General features: G+C 38.9%; 2 protein-coding genes and 2 non-coding genes across 4 annotated transcripts in view; all 4 read right to left on the bottom strand.

The window, feature by feature from the left end:
• The window catches only part of ncapd2 (non-SMC condensin I complex, subunit D2), a 23451-nt gene extending 13423 nt beyond the window's left edge, over positions 1–10028 (bottom strand). The window contains exons 1-18 of the mRNA XM_085423228.1: positions 9879–10028; positions 9351–9470; positions 8735–8810; positions 8599–8657; positions 8299–8474; positions 7422–7567; positions 6790–6917; positions 6492–6615; positions 6203–6350; positions 4249–4446; positions 4039–4173; positions 3869–3956; positions 2654–2861; positions 2395–2513; positions 1509–1709; positions 1214–1388; positions 584–668; positions 278–414 (exon numbers count right to left, since the gene is read on the bottom strand). Coding sequence (XP_085279354.1) covers positions 278–414; positions 584–668; positions 1214–1388; positions 1509–1709; positions 2395–2513; positions 2654–2861; positions 3869–3956; positions 4039–4173; positions 4249–4446; positions 6203–6350; positions 6492–6615; positions 6790–6917; positions 7422–7567; positions 8299–8474; positions 8599–8657; positions 8735–8810; positions 9351–9468 — 2321 coding nt within the window. The 5' untranslated portion in view covers positions 9469–9470; positions 9879–10028. The remainder of the gene's footprint in view (positions 1–277; positions 415–583; positions 669–1213; positions 1389–1508; positions 1710–2394; positions 2514–2653; positions 2862–3868; positions 3957–4038; positions 4174–4248; positions 4447–6202; positions 6351–6491; positions 6616–6789; positions 6918–7421; positions 7568–8298; positions 8475–8598; positions 8658–8734; positions 8811–9350; positions 9471–9878) is intronic.
• LOC146659269 (small nucleolar RNA U85) lies at positions 3495–3780 on the bottom strand. The gene has a single exon (XR_014913878.1). It is a non-coding gene; the product is annotated as a small nucleolar RNA U85 (small nucleolar RNA).
• On the bottom strand, positions 4541–4849 carry LOC146659268 (small nucleolar RNA U85). The gene has a single exon (XR_014913879.1). It is a non-coding gene; the product is annotated as a small nucleolar RNA U85 (small nucleolar RNA).
• A 195-nt stretch (positions 10029–10223) lies between the features above and the next one.
• Positions 10224–18869, bottom strand: ing4 (inhibitor of growth family, member 4). Its single transcript, XM_085423265.1, has 8 exons — positions 18804–18869; positions 18313–18384; positions 17171–17337; positions 16946–17060; positions 16740–16851; positions 16486–16630; positions 11056–11117; positions 10224–10949 (listed from the first exon to the last, which is right to left on the bottom strand). Exons 1-8 carry the CDS (start codon positions 18838–18840, stop codon positions 10910–10912), a joined length of 750 nt encoding a protein of 249 aa, XP_085279391.1. The 5' UTR covers positions 18841–18869; the 3' UTR covers positions 10224–10909.
• Between the last annotated feature and the right edge of the window lie 2978 nt (positions 18870–21847).

The following is a 21847-nucleotide window of genomic DNA, read 5'->3' as shown; positions in this document are numbered from 1 at the left end:
ATGGGTAATTATTGTACACCTCACAATAACCATTTTGGGTGACATCCCATGTACTCTGTTGCACAGAGTACTTTAAACAAAAAAAAAGGTCAGATTATAAGATAGACAGAATGAAAAAGTAAGTTAAAAAAAGGACTGATCACAATTCCACAGGTGATAACTACACTTTATAGGCTTAACAACAAAAACTATATATGTGGTATATATACATAACTGCTGGACTACAGGGACTCTAGTCACTTTGGGCTCATTTAGAGTAGAGCAGTGGAACTCTCACCTTGCAGCCATGCCCAGCAGTAAGACTGCAGCTCGCTTGTATAAGCTAGAAGTTTCTCGTTTACCAGTAAATCTCTCCCACAAGACCTGAACTACAGTGGACTGGAGACTGCTGCCACTGCTGAAGAACTCCTGTACCTATAGAGACATGATTGAATAGTTACAGTAAAAAAACAAAACAACAACTTGTATATACTCGTAAATACCTCAACATGGAGACACTAATGTTTCAGGATTAGAGGATGCGTTTTTACAGCCGAGCATCACACACAGAAATATCCATGAGAGTAATAACAGAGTCACTTACAATTTCCTCAAGACACTGGATTGTTCCCAGAGATGAATCCACCATCAGCTCAGAGAGACTATCAACAAGAGTCTGGGCTTTCGTCCTAAAAAAAAGGATTAGACAGATGCTTGTTTTTAAGGTTTTGCTTTAATCACAATATTGTATTTACCATTAATTTTGGCCCAGGCCTTAAAAAAAGTAATAAAATTTGATTTAAAAAAAAATGGTCCAAACAATATAAGCCAGACAAGTCATTTTATTTATTTATATTTATTAAATGCTATACAAGTCGTGCTTTAGTCAGTGACATTAAACCAGCAATAGCCTAATGCTACTGTAATTGTTAATGAAAAGATTACAGAAAATGACATAATCAGAGGGACAACAGTACTTTGTTTTGATTAAAATAAATATGCAAACAGAAAAGTCCCACAACCATGAACTGGATAAAAAAGAAAAGAGAATTCAAGGAGGGAAGAAGAAGTCTTTCTAGAAGCAATACTTTCTATTCTTAACCATCTTAGAGAAGCGTCCAGCATTTATTTTGTGTTAGCTTAGTTATTTTTAACGTCATAATGCCAGTACACTTAGGACATGAAAGAATGGGTAACTTATTCATAACTCAAATATGTGTGAGGTCTTACAAACCTGATGGTGTCTCCCTGGGGGTTCAGATACAGACGCCTGTAAGCGTGAATGACTGCATCTTTAATTGCAGCATCAGTTGACCAAACCAGAGGCAACATTTTCCTCACTCCACTGATAGAGTTAGCGACACTGAACTCGCACACCGTCACACAAAACTGCACAGCCTCCTGGACCACTAAAAGAAACAAAAAACAAACAAAAGAAAAAAACAGCTGAAGATTCTGTTAGATTAAAAAACTTTACAGAAATCTACAAGATTACATTGGTTTACTGTGTAATGGATACAGCCGTCTACCTGAAGTTGTTTTCCAGTACAGCATGGTGTTGATCACAGAGATTGCTCTCTCTACTTGTAAAGCGAAGGTTTCTGTATCTTTCAGGTACTGCACCAACATCTCTTGCTTCTTCAGCTCACCATCCTCACCCTCTTTCTCTGGTTCTTTCTGTGGCGTCGGTGGCAAATTCTGGTTGAGCTCGGAAGTGTCATCATCAGAGCCTGAGGAAAATGTCAAGTATTGTACACTTAAGATCAAATGGGCGTTCAATCAACCAAGTTTAAAACGTTGTTTGACTGCAGCTCAACTGTTTATGAAACTGTATGAGATAAAAAAAAAAAAAACGTTCCAAATTAAAACATAAAACCGAACTGCCTACCACTTTCCAAGTCCTTTTTAAAAATAATAATAATAATTTGGATGGGTTCAAGACGAGGCGTGTGAAGTCTGGGCACATATTGTATTGTCTGGCACAGGGCCACCAATAGCAAACCCTCTCACCTTTAATTACATAATAATAATAAAAAATGTTGGGTTTTTTTCCAGTTGCAGCAGATGGAGTTACAAGAATGCTGCAAATGAAGACATTTGGTGTCATGGCGTACATGCTAGGTTCTTTTTCATGTTCTTTACGCAGTTTCTGAGCCAATGATGTGTGAACAGGTGGGAGTATTTCCCAAAGTAATGTATGCTAGGAACCAGCGAAATATTGCATTGTAAAAAGAAAGCTGATGTTATTCACTTAAGTGGTTTTAATGTCATGGCTGAATGGTGCACATTACAAATGAGACAGCTGTAAAAACACCCCCCAGGGACAAAACAAAAACATGTTTATGTTCTCAATACAACTTCTATTAAATGTCACCAGGAAGAGCAATTTTCAGACACACTGAGTACAACTTTTACCTTTGAAAATCAGAGCCAGTGTGTCCATCATATTCTCAGGTGTGAGAGTGGACAGAGAAGTAAACATCTCAGATTCTGGGAAGCAGCTGTGAGCTCTTATACTGAGCTGCACAGCATCCCTGTAGAATGCAACACAAAAGAAAAGCCCCATTAAAAAAAATAAATAAAAAATGAAAATTGTAGGCTACTGACAGCAAGGGAGGAAAAAAATCCTCCAGTTAGTGACACTACACAGGCCTCCACTGGTGATTATCATCACCTGTACTTGTTGACACGGAGGTACTGAGCTATCTTCACCGCGGTTGCTCTGTCGTCTTCTGCCTCCTTTTCCTCCTCCACCTCCCCGCCTTCCTCGTCCTCCTGCTGCTCCTTCTCTTCTTCGCTTGTGGGCTCCAGTTCTTTCCTGACAGTGACGAGGAGCTCAGGCACCATAGCAGCCCACAGCTCAGATGCTTTAATCACTGCCACTGCCGGGAGGGAAAGAGAAAAAAATAAAATAAATTCAATGGTGATGACTCAGCTTAGACCTACAAAGAGAAAGAGAGAAAAAAAGAAAATGAAAAAAGTAAAAGTACAACAATGTGCCAACAGAGATTAAAAACAGAATAATTTAGCAGCAGGACAAAATGGTAAGATGATTGTTGTTTAGGCCAAGAATTTAGTAAGGAATGGTGGGCTCCAGAGTCCTCATATTTAAACTTGTCATTCTTCTAAAGCTAATAAAAAATTTAAATGTTCTGATTTCTGGCAATGTAGTAAACTAGTTAATATTTTTCCCCATTGTGAAAAACAGATTAAACAAACAAGAACAGATTTCTTCAAAAGTTTAAAACAAACAAACAACTTATCTAAAAATAAATACGGTATTATAGTTCATCATTTATGCTGTATTGCTATTCATCAAACCAATTACAAAACGTATTTCTGTTTTCAGCATGAATATGGTTACATCAGATGAAAGACATCTTTAAAAAAAAACATTTTGTTTAATAACTGGATCTCACACTTAACAGATGTTTAAATTCTGAAACAATGGTTTGTTTTCTGTTTGCTTGTGATGACATACATGGCATGCTGAATTTAAGCGAATTTCTGAACTTGGCCCTCAGATTACCAAAGAAACAGCTCATGGCTGACTGAACAGCAGTGAGAGCTGGGTGAACTTCTTGCCCCTTACACACAAACACACACTGTGAGCTTCATCCTCGTGGTTACTCCGCTATAACTTTAAGGGAATAATTCGAGTCGAGCCAAGTCACTGTAGGCAGGCCCTTACAGCAGAGCAGGAATCCTCCTCTGCACTGCCAAGATTACCTGCCAGTCAAGGCAAGAGGAACCCAGCTCTCATTCAGCAAGCTCATATTCGCCTTGGTCTCATCACAGGGCAAAATGTGAATTAGTCTTAAATAATAAAATAAAACATCAGGGGAGATTCATAGCAATACTTATGAATAATCACTCAGGTTTTGTTTACCAGGTGCTGTCCCCTCCAGTTTCTCTTTCAATTCTCTGAGTTTAGAAGTCTCCTTCTCCAGTGGTTTCTTCAGATCTGCGCTGCTCAGCTGAAAGACAAGATAAATATTCTATTATATCAGGAAACCTGAAGAACACCTGCTATTTAGAGTTTGACGCATAGTTATTTACCTTGCAGCTATAAGGATTGTGTGCTATGAAGGCAGCCAGCAGTTGGATGGAACTCTTAACCACATTTATAGATTTGTCCATCAGCCGTCCAACAGCAAGCTCCATCACCTCGCTATACCGACACAGGGGCAGCGCCTAAACACAGATGACTTATGTTACCAGGAGCAACAGCATTCTTTTACAAACACAATAGCTGATGAGCAAACCTACTTTGCTATTGACGATGCGTGTGTAGACCTGCAGTACACGTGTTCTGACATGAGAGTGCGAGTCATGCAGATGCTCCTGCAGTGTGTCAAAGAAACGGTCACGGTCAGCTCTACCGGACTCATCTAGCCCATCACCGCACAGGACCCTCACAAGGATCTCTCCCAGCACCTCACAGACAGCAACACGCATTGTGTGACTCTGGGAAAAAGAAATGAAAAAGGTTGGAAATTAAGAATTTCAGTGAAACAATCTGTTAAATCCTACAAAAACAGAAAAACCTCACTAAGAACTCTGCCCTCAGATTACCAAAGACAAAACTCATGGCTCACTGAACAGTAAAGAAAGCTGGGTGAACTTCTTGCCTTTTTTAACACACACACACACACACACACACACACACACACGCTGTCAGCGACAACCCAGAAATTACTCCACTGTGACTGCAGAGGAATAATTTGGGTCGAGCCAAGTCACTGTAGGCAGGCCCTTACAGCAGAGCAGGAATCCTCCTCTGCACTGCCAAGATTACCTGCCAGTCAAGGCAAGAGAAACCCAGCTCTCATTCAGTAAGCTCGTATTCGCCTTGGTCTCATCACAGGGCAGAATACTCTGTTCTGCTTTTAACGATAATGTACTTTGATTGAAATAAAAAATGCCCTTGAATTTGCAGTTTTAGGACACAATCATTAGATAGCTTAGAAATAACTGAGAAACAGTATTTTGCTGAAAAGTTGGAAACAGTAAAAACAGACGTGAAGTATGCAATGGCAGATTTAGACTATATGATAAAGACATGATTATGACCAAATGTGAATGAAAAAGGGAGTCTTCAAGGGTCAAAATGGGTGTAACACATGCTCTGTGCTCTCACATAATGCACTATAATGGATGAAAACTGACATTACACCTGCGATGCCTTGTGGGTTTCTTTCAACTGCACAGCTGGGTACAAATCATGACAAAAACAAAGGACTGACATTGCCAATGTATCTAGGTATGAAGTGACAGAAGACAGCCAGTATCATGCAGAGGTCTATTTAGATTCTTTTCCTGTAAATCCCTAGCAAGCAACCTTCCAACAATATCTTGTACACTGTGAAAGACACGAAGCATGACTGAAAGAGAATTAATGTGCAGTCTGTCATGGCTCTCAGTCACAAAAAGGCAAGATTCATGACTTTGTAATTGCCGAATCTGACACAGTGACCATTGCAACAGAGAAAAATAGTGTAAATATCTGAGCCAATCATTACCTGTTACTCTGAGTAATGTAAGCACTATATAAAATTTTACTAGAGCTGTAAAGACCCTTCCTTGTCTTGTCTTAAAAAAATGTATTGTGCCCAGTGGTGTGTTACCCAGCCAAATACAAGAAACAGTGTCTCCTGGCTATAGCAGAGAATAATAAAGTGAATGCTGCTTGCTCATCCCACACTGTTATATTCCTTTTTAATCTTGTGTTTGCATTACTTCAAAAACCAATGACAACCCACTTCTAAGACAGGATCTTGACAACTGTAAAAGAATTGTAGATGTCAACGTCACTTTTATTTCTATAACACATTTAAAAGCAACAAACTTGACCAAAGTGTAATGGATCCTTTCCCAGTCTGTCCTAGACCAACAAAACTACATAAAACTCAACACAGGACATTAAAAAAAAAGCACTTAAGAAGCACAAGGAACAGAGGTTTGTGATGATTTAAAACTGCCCACTCCTTGTGGGCTCACACAGGGACAGTTCCTTTAATGAGCAACCCTGTTGCTCACACATCAAGGCTGTCACTGTGATGAGTCATTAATATTAATTGGTGCTGTTTTACATGATCACATAGACCTCTAATTAGCAATTGTTTATACCCAATCAATATGGCAGGCAGCCTCTACTTATGTAAGGACAATAATTTTCTTATTCATGAGCTGCAATCAATTACTCACTGTTCGGTGCTCATACCTCTCCTTCCAGGTGTGTGATGAGAACACTGATGTTGGGAATCATCAATTCAGGCACCAAAGCACTGACTTCTGAGAGGAAGGAGGCAAAGGCTTTGACTCCCGACCCCTCTCTGGCCAACTCCTCACTTGACTTCTGACCAATCTCCCTGAGATAAAAAAAAAAACAACAACAAAAAAACAAAAACAAACAAAGACAGGAATTTGTAACACAAAATAAGACTTCACAAACAGATTCACGAAATCAAGCTGCATACTGGATACTGTATACACACAAAAATTGTACAGACCGTATGACTTCTCCTATGATAGCTCTGACTCCGTACTCTGTGCTCCACACAGACACAGCCTGGGCAAACACTGATGACAACTGCTCAAAATGTTGAAGCATCTGGATCACTTTTACACCAGCACCTGTGACAGTTTAGAGGACAAATAAAAAAAAACCTTACAAGTCAGCTATGTCTCCCGAAAAGCTGAACACCTTATAGTGGCCCCCACCACCACCATTTACAGACAATATTCTCAAAAGTGACAGGATTAATTTGTTTCCTCGGTAATAGGACTGCATTTGTCTGACCAACTCACCCAGGAGGTGATTATATTTCTTAATCAGCAACCCCAGGAGGTGGATTACACAGTCTCTGGTGGGTTTACTCTTGACATGGCTGATGGTTGGGTTCTCAAGGAGCTTGTAGCAGCAGCAGGTCACACAGCTAAGAAGAGATAAATGTGTGTTTTTTTATATATTAGATTATGGTAATACCTGGATGAAAAGTTACCAAAAATCCACAATGAGTAGTAGACAAGGTTTTGAATTCATCAGAAGCATCAGATACACACAGTGCATGTTAAAAGCTGAGGTAAGTGCTGCTAGGAGTGTTGTGAGTGTTAAACTACCACATAAATGTCTTCTGACAAACAATTTACTGAATATCCTTACTGAGAACCATAAAACAAGTGGAAAGTGAGGAAATGTGCATAACGAAACCATTACATTGGGCAATTTACCACAGTCCAAATTTCTTCTAACCTTATTAGATATTGTAGATTATTAATGAAGAGTCACACATCTTTGTCATAAGAGTTCCAATTAAGCTACAGAGTTCCGAATGCTCGGAAGTGATATGGATAAGTTGTAAATGACACCAACTAACTGAATTAAACCAGCAAAACGTGATACTGTATTCTCTGCCAGAGCTCTCCTGACAGCAGAGTACCTGATGAACTCTTCCTCCACCAAGGAGAGGCTCCACAGTGAACGGATGTCCAATTGGAAGAGCTGCACAAGTGCCTGTAGCACCTGCTCTCTTTCTGAGTCCCACTGCACAAGTCCTTCTCCACATGCTTTGCCTTTTTTACCACCCTGTACAACATAAAAAGAGCAGTTAAGCTTCATAGATGTTGGACTATAAAATCTTTAATATAGTATTGAGATCAAGTAAATCACAATACATGTCCTCAGATTACCAAAGAAAACAATTCACACCAGACAAACCAACTATACAGAGACTGATAGCCTCTTGCTAGCTGATCATTATGCACACAATGGCAAACATCCACACATTGTTTGACAGCTCCTGCTTATACTACCCAATTTCTCTTTAAGTGGCACAGCATAGAAAGTGTCAATTTCACTCTGGGTGGGCCCTTACAGCAGTGCAATAACACTCTACCACACAACCAAATTCAAATTCAAATTCAAATTCAAATTTTATTTGTCACGTACACAGTCATACACAGTACGATATGTAGTGAAATGCTTGGACAACTGCTCGTGACCTAAAGAAAACAAAAAAGGAAAGGCTATGAATAAGATAGGAAATAAATATGAAAAATTAAAAAGGGTAAATTTAACTAGGAAGGAATAAAATATAAATTAAGGTTAAAAATGAAATAACTGTACAACACAAATTAGAATGAAGGGTAAATTTAACTGGGAAGAATAAGATAACCAAGAATAACCACATAACAACAGGCTAGAAACTCAATCTCTTAGTTTGACTGAATCATAAAGCTAGTTAAAGCTCATCAGTGGACATTTATGATAACAGGCATATGCAAAGAACCCTTTAGCTAAGTAAGCAATGAGCATACCTTCCCAGGTGCTGTGACAATATTCTGCCTATAGGAATCACTCTCCAGGTTCTCTGTGAGTTTGCAAAGCAGGAAGACGCTCATTTTAACTGCGTTAAGTTTTTCCTTGCGCTCTGCAGCTGACAGGGAGGTGGAGACAAGGATGCTCGGCAGTGAAACAGACAGCCCACTAACCACTGAAAGGCAAGGGTTATTTAAAAAAAATAAAAAAATAAAATATCAGGTTATGTGAGCACATCAACAAATCAAAGTTATCAATTTAAACATCAAGAAAATATTATTTCTTTAAAAAAAAGCAACCTTGTACTAGTAATTCCAGAGTATCTTCTTTAACAGCCAGATCTACCGCCTTACAGTGCCTAAAGAAACAAAGACAGTTGTTTTGTACAGTAATAGTCACAATAAATAAAAGTGGGCAATACATGAAAACACTTACTGCAGCACACTGTAGCCAGTGTCGAAGTGCTCTAGTATACACAAAGGCCCCTGACTCCTTAATGCTGCCTTGAATTCTGTGTGAAACAGAATTTAAAAAAAAATAAACAAATAAACTAGCACAATCATCCCCAAGTATTCGAAGAGTGACAACATTTTGTCATTTTGGGTAAAAAAATCAAAACAAAAAATGCAAGTACATAGGTATTTTAATTAACCTTACTTGGGGGTGTGGTACATGAGCAGGAATCTTGGGAAAGATTTATATAATTGTGTCTGAGACTTAAGTAGTGGCTCGACCCATCACTGAAGGGTCTGTTTGTTTTAGGGGATGGTGATATACACATAAGAAGCTGGGTGCAATCCAGTACTATAATTATTTTTTAATTTTAGCTAATTTCCATCTGCAGACCCTCTGGCAGGTTGGTGTTACACACAAGTTAGTAAAAAGATTCTTAGCGCGGGACAATTCTTGGATGGTAATGACTTGGAGGTGTTTGAAGAAAATGTGATGCCTTCTGTGCAGATGTTCTACATTTTGTTTAAAAAAATAACCCCCCAAAGAACAAAAAAACCCCAAAAACTATCAGTGACCTGCCTACATGTTGACAACTTACTGTTGAGACAGGACGGGAGCTGTTTTGCGGAGACCACATCCTGAACGACGTACTGGTTGATCCCCCCAGTCTTCACAAGGTCCCCCACGCACACAGGTACAAAGAAGTCCCACGACATCCCTGAATCATTAAGACAGCCTTTATTTGTATGTTTAACTAACTTAGCTCCTGTTGGGAAAGAATTTGATATTACTTGATATCTACTGTTTTACAAAGCGAGATAGTCGAATATTCGACTAAACACATTTAAAATTTAACTCGTTCTTGATCCTACCTAAGGAGCTAAAGTGCAGCATAACACTCTCTAAGACACTCCAGCCCATGTGAAGAATTACTTCTATTTACCAAAGACTAACATTTATTTTTGTGGGTTTAGCTAACCAAAGCAAAACAGCTACTGCTAACGCAGTTAGCGGGCTAATTAGCAGGGCTAGCTCAGTATCTTGTACGCAGTTACATTATTGAAAAACGGAAATGGCTTCAACAACAAACTACCAACTTCTTATAGTTTATAAACATAAAGCTCACCCGTAACAAATGTACTCCTGTTAGCCAAACTCTGGACCTCTGTAGAAACACGCGTAGCCTGTTAGTATTCACCGTCTCTAAACGGTCTAAATCCAGTAAGTTTTCAAATTTGTCCGAACATCGCGCCAAAGCGGCGACACTCTGACGTCACTTGCCCCCGCCCACGTTGACATGCTGCTGTTTGACCGAACATTGCCACCTGCCGGACGCTCGGGCACACTACAGCACAAAGTCAGAAACTTTACAAACCACAATTACAAACGCAGACACACACAAAGGACAGAGAAAAGGTTTTTGAGGTAGTAGCTGTATTCAAATGATTGAAACACAATCACCCCCTCTCCCCGGTACCAATATTTCAGCTACAGAAATGACAATACTTTAAAAAAAAAAATTCTTACTTCCTATGCAGCACTCAGTCAAATGTTAAAATGAAATGGTTCAATTCACTACCACAGGTGACTAATACTGTCAAGGTGCAGCATTTTTTTTTTTTTGTAATTTGCCCTCTTCTTATATCGAAAAATTAAACTAGTGTTCCAAGGCTAAGCACAAGAAACTAACCATATGACAAAGCATCAAATCATCCATGGTCTTTTTTTTTTGGAAGAAAATATAATTTTGTAGTTGTACATGTGAATACGGTATAGAGTATCGTGGAAAATTCAAATGTCATACCATTATGGGCAGTTATAGTGTTTATTAATCACTCAGAAAATAAAATGTAAAAAAAAAAAAAGTCACAAAAAGAGCACCAAAGGTAACAACAAAAACTCAAAATTAGTGTTAACCATTAAAAAAAAAAAAAAAAAAAAAAAAAAAAACCAAAACAAAATTTAAATACATTTGTAACACTTGGCTCCTTCAAACACTCTGCATCAGACCAAGGCAAGTACGTAAACCGAAATTTAAAAAGCACCAAATGTTAAGGAAGATGAGAAACAAAAAGTTCTAGTAACTAATGAAGAAATATTCTTCTCATTTTCCATCTGATCAGAGTCCGTGTTTCGTTCCAGGACAACCATTTGTTCTCACTTCCTCTTTCTGTCCTGAGAGCACCGTGGACAGTACCTGCATAGCATAAATGAAGAGTGGTGAGGGTGCACACTTTCAACACTCTTATTGAACACATTTGTGAAATTAGATCACAGTCTCAATTTCTTTTAGTTTTGTTTACCATTTGCCTCTCGGTTTGGTTGTCAGCCCCACACATGCGAAATGGAACCACTCAATGGAGCACTGGAAAAAAACAAAAACAGACAAAATACTGGTAAGTGTTGTGCAAGTGAAGCAATTGGGACAGACAAAAATCAAATTTTTCTAGAACACATGATGGAGAACAATCTGTTCAAAAAGAGCCATCACATGTAATATTCACAGTGTGGCTTCTGCTAATAAATCAGTCACACTGCCATCTGTGACCTTATCCACACAGCGAGGCACCGGGCTGCAGCACCTTAATTTATGGTTAGCATCTTGGAAATGTATGTAAGAGAGAGCCTGTACATGCACTTTATAAAGTATAACAGACACATAATACCATTTCAGCTTCTATTTTTTATTATTAATCTGATTTAATGCTCGCAGAGTCAGCGCTGTATGATACAATTATACTGTCGTGACCTTTTTTGATATGTGGATGGTATTTATTGATATTAAAATAAATAATATCATTCCTTCATTAAAGGGACCAGTGAAGGTACCACATTTTGTGTGCTTTATTAAATGTCACAAAGGGACACACTGTCATTTACTCACTTCCAAATGCAACCTCTCTTCCTTTGTTAAGATGTACAGATGGCTCTTTAAATCTGATAATAGCAGGGCTCCATCCACTTAAAACGCCATTATAAGCAAATAAGTAACAGGAAATTAGAACTAGAAGGTGATTTACTACATATTAAACCACTTTCCACAATCCTCTGGCTTTGCCTTTATTGCATAAATGTGCACTCACCAGACACTTTAATAGGTAGGCCTTGCTAGTACCAAGTTAGACCTCTTTTTGCCGTCAGAGCTGCTTAGTTCTTTGTGGCACAAAGACAAGGTGTTGATTACGTTCTCAGAGATTTTGGTCCGAAATGACATGATAGCGTCACACAGTTGCTGCAGATTTGTCAGCTGCATATCCATGAAGCTCCACGATGGTGATGATGTCACATTCCAAATCACTTAATTCAACTTTCTTCCACATTCTGATGCTCAGATGGAACTTCAGCAGGTCCTTGACCATATTCAATTCAATTTTATTTATATATCAAATCAAATCAAATCACTTTTATTGTCACATCACATGTGCAGGTACATTGGTACAGCACATGTGAGTGAAATTCTTGTGTCTATATATATAGCGCCAAACATAAGTCGCCTCAAGGCGCTTCATAGATACAGAGAAAAACCCAACAATCATATGACCCCCTATGAGCAAGCACTTTTAGCTACGTGCATTGAGTTGCTGTCATTGGCTGGCTAATTAGTTCTTTGCATTAATGAACAGCTGAACAGGTATAAACTACTAAAGCAGCTGCTGTATTTTTTTAATGCAGCCTCATTTTCTTCTCTTTTTTATGCTCCTTTCCTTGATGTGTCTGATTATGAACATTCTTCCCCTGTAGAATAAGCTAAAAACTGACAAGACCAGACATCTTGGAAAAAAAAGCTTTCCACATACCAGGGTTCATACGTCTTTTTCAGGGTCAAATTCAAGCACTTTTTAAGCACTTTCAAGGTCCCTTTTCAAGCTTTTCAGATAACATAGTTCAATTCAACATATAAGACTTTAAGAATGCACAAGCATCTACTTAAAATCTATTGAATTTATCATCTGTGATATTATTATGTACAATTCCAATGTATTTTGTTCATCTCCCTTAAATAAACAGGCAGCCTTAAAGTATGAAATATTCATATACAAATACACATATAAATGTGTGTACTGTCTCAGTGGCTGATTGTGCCCCACAGGTCTCGGTGTGAGCTTGAAGACATGTATGAGTTTTAAGTAGTTTAATGTGCAGGTGCTGAAGATAAACACATTTTGAATGAAAGCCGGGGAACTGATGGCACAGAAACAAGTGGCTATTCTTTGTGACCATATGGATCGGTCCTTCATATTACCATTATTTCAAATACTCCAAAAAGCTGGGGTCCAGGGTATAATTGGCCGTTTTTGACTACTTTTGATTTGGCCTCTATATTTCAACTTTAAAAACTGTTTATCTTGCCAATCTGTTATTTTCTCATTTTGACAAACTGTATCAGCACAATTTATCTAAATTCAGACAAAATTTAAAATATGAGTAGAAAGTGATATTTTTGACTGCAAAAACCACAGGCATGTTTAACGAATCATTTTCATAACTTGAAATGCAAATAGAAATTGTACATTTTTAAAAATATGCACAGGTTTTGCAAACAAAAAAGTTATATGGTACTATTTACCTAAAAATGCAGCCAAGGCTGAGATGGTTTTTATGTAACCATTTCAAACTATTTACAGAACAATCAGGTGTTCTGCATCAAATAAGAAGGCACAAAAATTATTTATGCAACTCCAAAAAATAGTTTGTGTCCACTATAACACAGATGAGAACAGTACAGGGATAAACCTGCAGGTCTGACAGCAGGTGTGTCACACAGCGTTTACACTGCAATCTGCCTTTGGTGGCTTTTTTGCAGCTACTGTCACATTCACTAGTAGAACTGACACACAAAACAAAACAACGACTACACTACACACTAACTACACAAGACAACACACTAACATGAGACTCCAAACACGGTAAACCTCACAAATTTCTCATGTATCAAAACTGTCTCTCTCTCTCTTTCGCTCACTCCTAAAACTTCCCTCTCTTCCCAAACAACCAAATGCCACATGTTGCCATATCATTTTTTTTGATTGGTCGACGTGGTACATTTTTCCACCAATAGGGAAGGAGTGTTTTTTCTTTTTTCACCAATGACTGTTGTTTTTCCACTCACAATCAAAGCGTGTTTGCTAGCGCTCTCCTTAGAAAAGGCCGTTTTTACCGTTTCTTCCTGGAGTAAACGCCACTGTTTTATTAAAAACAAAAAACATCGGTTTTACGTGGCCTATCAACACAATTTAAACACTGGTATATAGTTTGAAGTCCGCACGTTCGACCCAAGTTGAAATGGAGACTCTGGGTCTGTCGACCCCAGAGGGTTAACCAGAAAGCCAAGTTAGCTAGTTATGTATCAGGCTAATGTTTAAAGCTTTCACTTGAGTAAATTAACTCATATGACTGCTAAGTAATGTTAGCTAAGTTCACAGCATATTCCATAATAGCGCTGCCATACTGCATCACACTCAGTGCGTTTCAATCATTTCTCCAGCGAGTTTGATAGCTAGCAAAATAATAATCATAATTTTTTAAAAATAGCATGTGTAACGTACACGTACTGGAAAATTATTTACTAGGACTCACCTATCATGCGACTGGAGAGCGCAAACTCCGCCATTGTTGTTTTCCATCAAACACTTATTAAAACAACGACCAACAGGTATGTTAGCGCACACATCCCCGACTGTCCGAGGGAGGGGCGGGGTCACATATTGAAACAGACACAAGGCAGCCAGGCGGGGAAATTTTGCCTCTACATTTTGCGACTCATTTTATTTCTCTATCTGATAAGAAAACTGTTCAATCAGATAGTTATTTGTGGTGAATGAAATACAGTTACACTTTCAAGCACTTTTAAGCACCACATCTGAAATTCAAGCACTTTTCAAACCTTGAAAAGACAACATTAAAATTCAAGCATTTTCAAGGATTTCAAGCACCCGTACGAACCCTGACATACTGTAACTGGTTAAAACAAACACATGTAACTGCCGCCAAGTTAAAAATATACCGACCATAAGCACTAAATGAAAAAAAAAAAACTGTTTCCCTGTGTTTGGTGGTTCCGAGGACATCAGAGGGATGTGTGTGAGTATTTCACTATAACCAAACCTCTTTTAATTTGGTTCGTATTGAAACAGCAGAACAAAACTCAAATAAAAGTGGGCAATCATTAATATATTTAATTTTGTTATTGCCAAACAAAATGGGATCAGTGGATATGTGGATAAGGACAGCACATTGAACCCAAACAACCGGACATCTCCCTCTCAAGTTCAGTAAAGACAATAAAAAGGGACATTTCATCTTATGCCAAAAGACAACTGTCACAAGCTAAATGAAGCAACTGCAAAGAAAGCATCCCAAGACTCTCTGTGGTCCAGCCTCCTTTGTGTGTTTACACAGAAATGCTCTTTTCTCCAGTGAAAAGAGCCAGAAAACACCAGAAAATATATAAAGCGTTCAGAACACCAGTTCTTGTTTCTGTTACTCTGTATGATTTGCCTTTATATTATGACACTTGAAGTGGGTTATAAAATTGATTTGGTTGTGCTCTGCGACCAGACCTTATCGTTTGGTCTAACTCCCAAAAACTTGCGTACGTCATTGAGCTGACGGTACCATGGGAGGAAGCAATCGAGGAAGCATTTGAGCGTAAGAAGCTGCAGTATGCCAACTTGGCAGCTGAAGCAGAGGACAGAAGTTGGAAGATCAAGGTGTGCCCGGTGGAATTGGGGTGCAGGGGCTTTGTTGCCAGTACAACAGCAAAACTGCTTAGAGAGATTGGGATCAGACAGGCACAACGACAGGCTATAAGAGAATTAGCTAACACTGCTGAGAGGACCAGTTAAAAAGGGCTGACTTCACTTGGGCAGCAAAGGCAGTCCAGCTAACTGTGAGAGAAAAGAAAATATTCCGCTCTTCTTCCCTTTTCTAGGAGGCAGTAGGGAGGAAGAGCGTACAGCCCGATCCGGCAGGGAGGTGTGGGAAGCCAGATCGTGCGCCCCCCTTCCGGCTCTCCTCTCTCCTATCTTGTCCCTTTTCTCTTACTTCTCTCTATCACCTTTTCTATCCCTTTGAAGAAGTGAGGCTCCATAAATGCTAAAGAGGTAAGTATTATTTCTCAGTTGCAGTGAATAGATAGGAGAAAATAAACTGTAGAAAACTAAACAGAAGAAAGAAGAAGAGAAATAACAATTTAACATAAACTAGTGACACACTCCGTGGCCTGAGCAACCCTGGTAGGCCCTCATTGGACGAGGGTGTCTAGTGATAATGGGCGAAACACCTGATGAATCCAAGGTCCACTACTGACGATGTGTCCCAAATCTTAATATGATAATCTAGATCAAATCTCTAATCTACCAAAAAATTGCAGATTTGCTTGGGTAAAAGACCGAAAGTTTTTTTTTTCTGTATATGTCTGAAATAAAGATACAATACAATACAAAAAAGTTGAGGCACACAACGATATGTGTTGCTGGTAAAGTTCCTGGGCTGCCTTTCCTCAAGATTCTCTCCATTCAAAGAAATGCATTATCAGGGACTATAACATCTAGTCCTTTTACTGAATCATTACTTGTGCTCTAAACCATGTACCCTTTCAAATTTTATAATTTTCTAAGCAGGTTCACTGTACAAACGACAACACACATTCATCAACATTAAATGTAAATGTCCATACCAATCTCATGTGTCCTCTGATTGACTGTAAGAGGGCATTTTAATACAAAACTCACATCAGTGTTGTCACAGCCGATCATCTCGCCATAGGAGACCTGATGACATAGGCAGTAGGTGGGCTCGTTGGGGTCCACTGGCATATCCAGCACATCGGATGGGTGCACGTTCCCAAAGTTGGAAGAAGGGCTGTTGAATTCTCCTCTGATGATTAAAAAATGTTGTATGTGAGAAAAAGAGTATGACACTAACTTAAAAGGAAAAAAAAACAACAATGACGAGACCATCAAAAGCAAAACAATGCACAACGTACGGCTGAAGGAGTTTCACTTTCTTCTGTGCACTCTTAGGACTGCTGTCTTCATCTGAACTCTTCACTTTAGACCTCGTTTTAGCTGCCTTCTTCTCCTTTTGCCTGGAATCTCCTGGGATTACAAAAGCATGCAAGACACGCATTATATTGAGTTTGGATTTACTTAACTGAGCACATAACTGTGGGCAAATACAGTGTTAACCCACCTTTCTTCCCCTTACTAGAGGTGGAATCATAGTCTGTGCTCTCGATTTGCTTTTCCTTCAGGTCAGCCTCAAACCGAGCCAGATCCGTGTCCAGACGTCTGATGTGTTTATCCACCTACACAAAATTCAGGCCATGCTTACTTAAATACAGGGCAGTGTATTTTTCAAGTTATTTTCTCCCAATAAACATGTATCTAAAATATGTTTATTTTCTAAGATACCAACCATTTCATAGGTCTGCATGGCCAGCTGCACCTTGTCATCTCCAAACTCCTTGCATTTACTGTATGACTGCTGGATCTGCCTCAGTATGGACAGCTTTTGCTCAGAGGAGAGAGTCCGGGCATTGGCAGTGTATTCTTTAGCCAGAGAGTCTATCTGGCCTTTAAGATCTAAACAAAAATAAAAAAAATAATAAAAAAAAAAAAGATGAGAAGAACTTCTAAACAACGCTGTCTGTAATTACAAAGATAATTTTAATACCTCACACAAATAAGTCAAAATGTTTTTGAAAATAACACAATTGGATATTCAGTTTTCTTATTTAACAAGCATAAAACCAGCAACCTAAAACAGTAAATTATGATCTTAAGGCTTAAAAAATGTTAATAAACTTTTGGGTTCTATACATTCATCTTCTTCTCCTTATCTGTTTCTGGTTGCTGGGGTGGCTTGAGCCTATCCCAGCTGCCAAAAGCAGGATACACCCAGCACAACACTGACAGACGGACAACAAATTTAGAATCACCAGTTAATCTAACTCCATGCATGTCTTTGAACTGTGGGAAGACGTCAAAGCACCCGGAGAGAACCCATACAAGTACGAGGAGAACATGTAAACTTCAGGCAGAAGGACTTCAACTGGATTTAAACCCAGGACCTACTTGCTGTAAGTAGACAGCACTAACCACAACCAAACCTTTAAAAATGTTTTTGCTTAGCACATATAAATACATAATAACACACCTAATTGTTTTCACTCTGTATAATTATTATTGTTATTATTATTAATATTATTTTTATTTATTTTATTTTGATCATTTATTTGTTTTGGGGTTTAAAAATAATATTTAAATAAAGATGACTTAAAAATGTTATTATGTGACTCCTCATCACACATTAAGATAGGGTTCGAGCTGTGTCAATGTAAGAGCACTAAATAAAAATACATCCAAGTGTTAAAGAAGAACAAGACAAATAATAATAATAATAATAATAATAATAATAATAATTAGGGGCTTTTTTTCGTTAGTAATCTAATGATTCCTCGGACTTTCGTTGGGGTCCCTGTGTGGGGGTAACCCATTTACCTCCATTTAAGGACCGTGTTTTGTGGGTTAATGAAGATCCGTGTTCACTGAGCTTACCCTCTGTGCGTTGATCTAGATCCCTCATCAAATTAAAGTTCCTCTGCAACTCGAAGGGCAGGTTTTCTATGCCTGGTGTGGCAGGAAGGCAGGAGAACAAAGATTTTTAAGACATCAACACGAAACAATGAAATAACAACACTGGCTAGCTCAATCTAATGTCTGAAGTGATGCTTTTTCGGTTAAGCTTTAAAATTCTCAAGCACCCCATTAAACAACAAGTGGCACAAATACAGCTGACTATGAATGCTAACTGCATTTAACTTGTGGCAGTAGTGGCAATACAGGATGCTTGCGAGCCTTTCTTTGCTCCCTTGCGACGCGCTATTCCAGCAAATAGACTGAGCCTAAACCGCTAACCGTTAGGAAACCGTTAGAACATTCCCTTCCGCGCTGAAGCTGATCAGGAGATACACTACACAAAGAAATTAAACTATAAAACGACTAAGAATGTTTTTCAATGCGTCAGAAACACATGCAAATTCACTTACTGTCCAAATAATGCTCCAAATACATTCCCGCCGCCATCTTGGAAAATGTAAACAACACAGCTTCCGGACCGAGATAGAGCTGATCTGATTGGTTATCTCCAGAGCGCACCCAACACCGAAGGAAGAATCAACTGCCATCCAAAGTACGGCCAATTACAGGTGTAATACTCAAATTATCATATAGGTAATAAACAATAACAGGTATGCAAGAGCGTCCAAGATGTACTCCGTTTAGAGATGGTCTTTTGTATTTTTATCAAGGTTATTATAGTTAATCTATATTATAGTTACAGGCCTCCCAAATACTGCACAGACTTTTTTAATGACCTCAGTGAACTGCTGTCTGTGATCTGTGTTGATTTTGACTGTGTAATTATTGCTGGGGATTTTAACATTCATGTGGACAACCCTCAGGACAAAGGGACTAAAGACCTGAGTAACACTCTGGGCAACTTTGGGCTGACTCAGCACGTAACAGAGGCCACACATAATAGAGGACACACTCTTGACCTACTGATCTCCAAAGGCCTGAGCATTTCAAAGGTTACTGTGTCTGATGTGGGCCTGTCTGATCATTACTGTGTTTTCTTTGAAAGTAAAATCTCAGCCCACACAAATATCTCAACAACAGTGATCACAAAACGGTGTATAACTGAACACAGTAGTGCAATTTTTAACCAGGTCTTCCCATTAACACCTGACCTGCCCAGAGGGTCAGTCAATGAGCTCGTCAATAGCTTCAATGCTAACATGTTAAATGTAATGGACACTATTGCTCCCATTAAGGTGAAGGTTATCTCTGGAAGGAAAAAGTCTCCATGGAGAAACTCCACACTGGTGAAAAATGAAAAAAGAGAGTGTAGGAAAGCTGAGCGCAGATGGAGAAAAACAAACCTCCAGGTTCATTATGACATTTATAAAGAGAAACTTCACAATTATAATTTACAACTGAGGAATGCAAGGAGGTCCTACTTCTCTGACATCATCACTAAAAACAGCCATAATGCTCGGGCAGTGGCGGCTGGCCCATAGGGGGCGCTCGGGCTCCGCCCCCCCAAATGTGGAGGAGTAAAAATATATATTTTTAAAAAATTCATCAATGATAGTTTTACTATGTGTGTGCCCATATACAGCCAGGCGTATTTTAACATTTTCACCAGCTGACTCATTAAAGTTCAACCAACAAACGGTGTTTTTCTTCTTCTGGGGCGCTCGTCAAAGCGCCCTTGATATGCAGCGAAATAGCCTATCATTAAATGGTTGCCAGGGGAAAATAATAAATATTTGACCTATCAGCGTCGCTGAATTAAATGGTTTGGGGGCGCTTAAAATTGCGCCCCTGCAGAAAACGCGCGAAGATTTGCTGTTCTAGAATTTTACCTCAGTCAGTAGCCTAAGTGAGCTATAAGGTCAGAGAGAGACGATGGCAGCGGTATTGTTAACGGTTGAGGCACAGCCTCCCCCAAATTCGGTTAGATCGCTTCTAACCTACGGTAGGTTAGAAGCGATCTAACCGAATGGCCAGAATATGGTTGTTCATTTTAAATTTAAATTAAAATTGTGTTGTTTGATGTACTCATTAAATGGGTCATTTTAGTCGATATCATAAAAATTGCCCCCCCTGAGATTTTTTTCAGGAGCCGCCACTGTGCTCGGGTCTTATTTTCTACAGTTGACAGGCTAACAAACCCTCCTGTGTCAGTGGCAGCTGAACTTCATTCGACCATGGCCTGCAATGACTTTGCCAAATTCTTCACTGAAAAAATCCAAAAAATTAGACAAGCAATTGGTACATCAACAGCAGATCCAGGATATGTACTGTGTCCACCAAAAAACTGTTTAAACACCATGAAACAGTTTCAACCTATTAACAGCAAAGACCTGGAGGACATCTTAGGTCAACTGAACTCCTCCTCCTGCTGTTTAGATGTCCTGCCAACAAGTTTTTTCAAAAAGGTCTCAAAGACTTTAGAGTCAGACCTGTTACAGATCGTCAACTTTTCTTTATTATCAGGTGTGTTTCCAGAATCACTAAAAACTGCTGTAATCAAACCTATACTGAAAAAGGACAATCTTGACAAGACACAAATGAACAACTACAGGCCGATCTCAAATCTCCCGTTTTTAAGTAAGATCATTGAAAAAGCAGTTTCTCAACAGCTCAGTTACTTCTTAAAACAGAATAATTGCTATGATGCCTTCCAGTCAGGTTTTAGACAGAACCACAGCACTGAAACTGCTCTGACCAAAGTGTTTAATGACATATGTCTGAATACAGACAGTGGAAAAATGTCAGTCCTAGTTTTACTGGATCTCAGTGCAGCATTTGATACAGTTGACCACAACATATTACTCAAACGACTGGAGAACTGGACAGGTCTTTCAGGAACTGTACTAAACTGGTTCAAAACATACTTAGAAAACAGGAAATACTTTGTATCAATAGGTAACTTCACATCTGAGCAGACAAGTGTTTGTTTGTTCCATCTTGGGACCCCTTCTGTTTAACATCTACATGCTCCCACTGGCACAGATTATAAACAACAACAAAATAAACTATCACAGCTATGCAGATGACACACAAATATATATCACAATGTCACCAGGAGACCGAGGCCCTGTACAGGCTCTTGGTAAATGCATTGAGGAAATCAATGACTGGTTGTGCCACAATTTTCTCCAGCTAAACAAAAACAAAACTGAGGTAATAGTCTTTGGCGCCAAAGAAAAACGATTACAGGTCACCAGAGAACTTCAATCTATACACCTAAAAACCACAAACCAGGCGAGAAATTTGGGTGTAGTGATGGATGCAGACCTAAACTTAGAAAAACACATTAAGACAATAACAAAGTCAGCTTACTATCACCTCAAGAATATATCAAGGATAAAAGATCTGATGTCTCAACAGGACCTGGAAAAACTAGTCCATGCATTCATCTTTAGTAGGCTTGATTACTGTAACAGCATCTTTACAGGTCTACCTAAAAAATCAGTCAGACAACTACAGCTCATTCAGAACTCTGCTGCTCGAGTCCTCACTA

The sequence above is a fragment of the Rhamphochromis longiceps genome, linkage group LG11 (assembly GCF_057381845.1).
Source record: "Rhamphochromis longiceps isolate RC_006_pf linkage group LG11, R_longiceps_female_GT1.1, whole genome shotgun sequence".
NCBI lineage: Eukaryota > Metazoa > Chordata > Actinopteri > Cichliformes > Cichlidae > Rhamphochromis > Rhamphochromis longiceps.
Note: the sequence above shows the minus strand (reverse complement) of the source record. Positions and strands in the feature narration are given on the sequence as shown.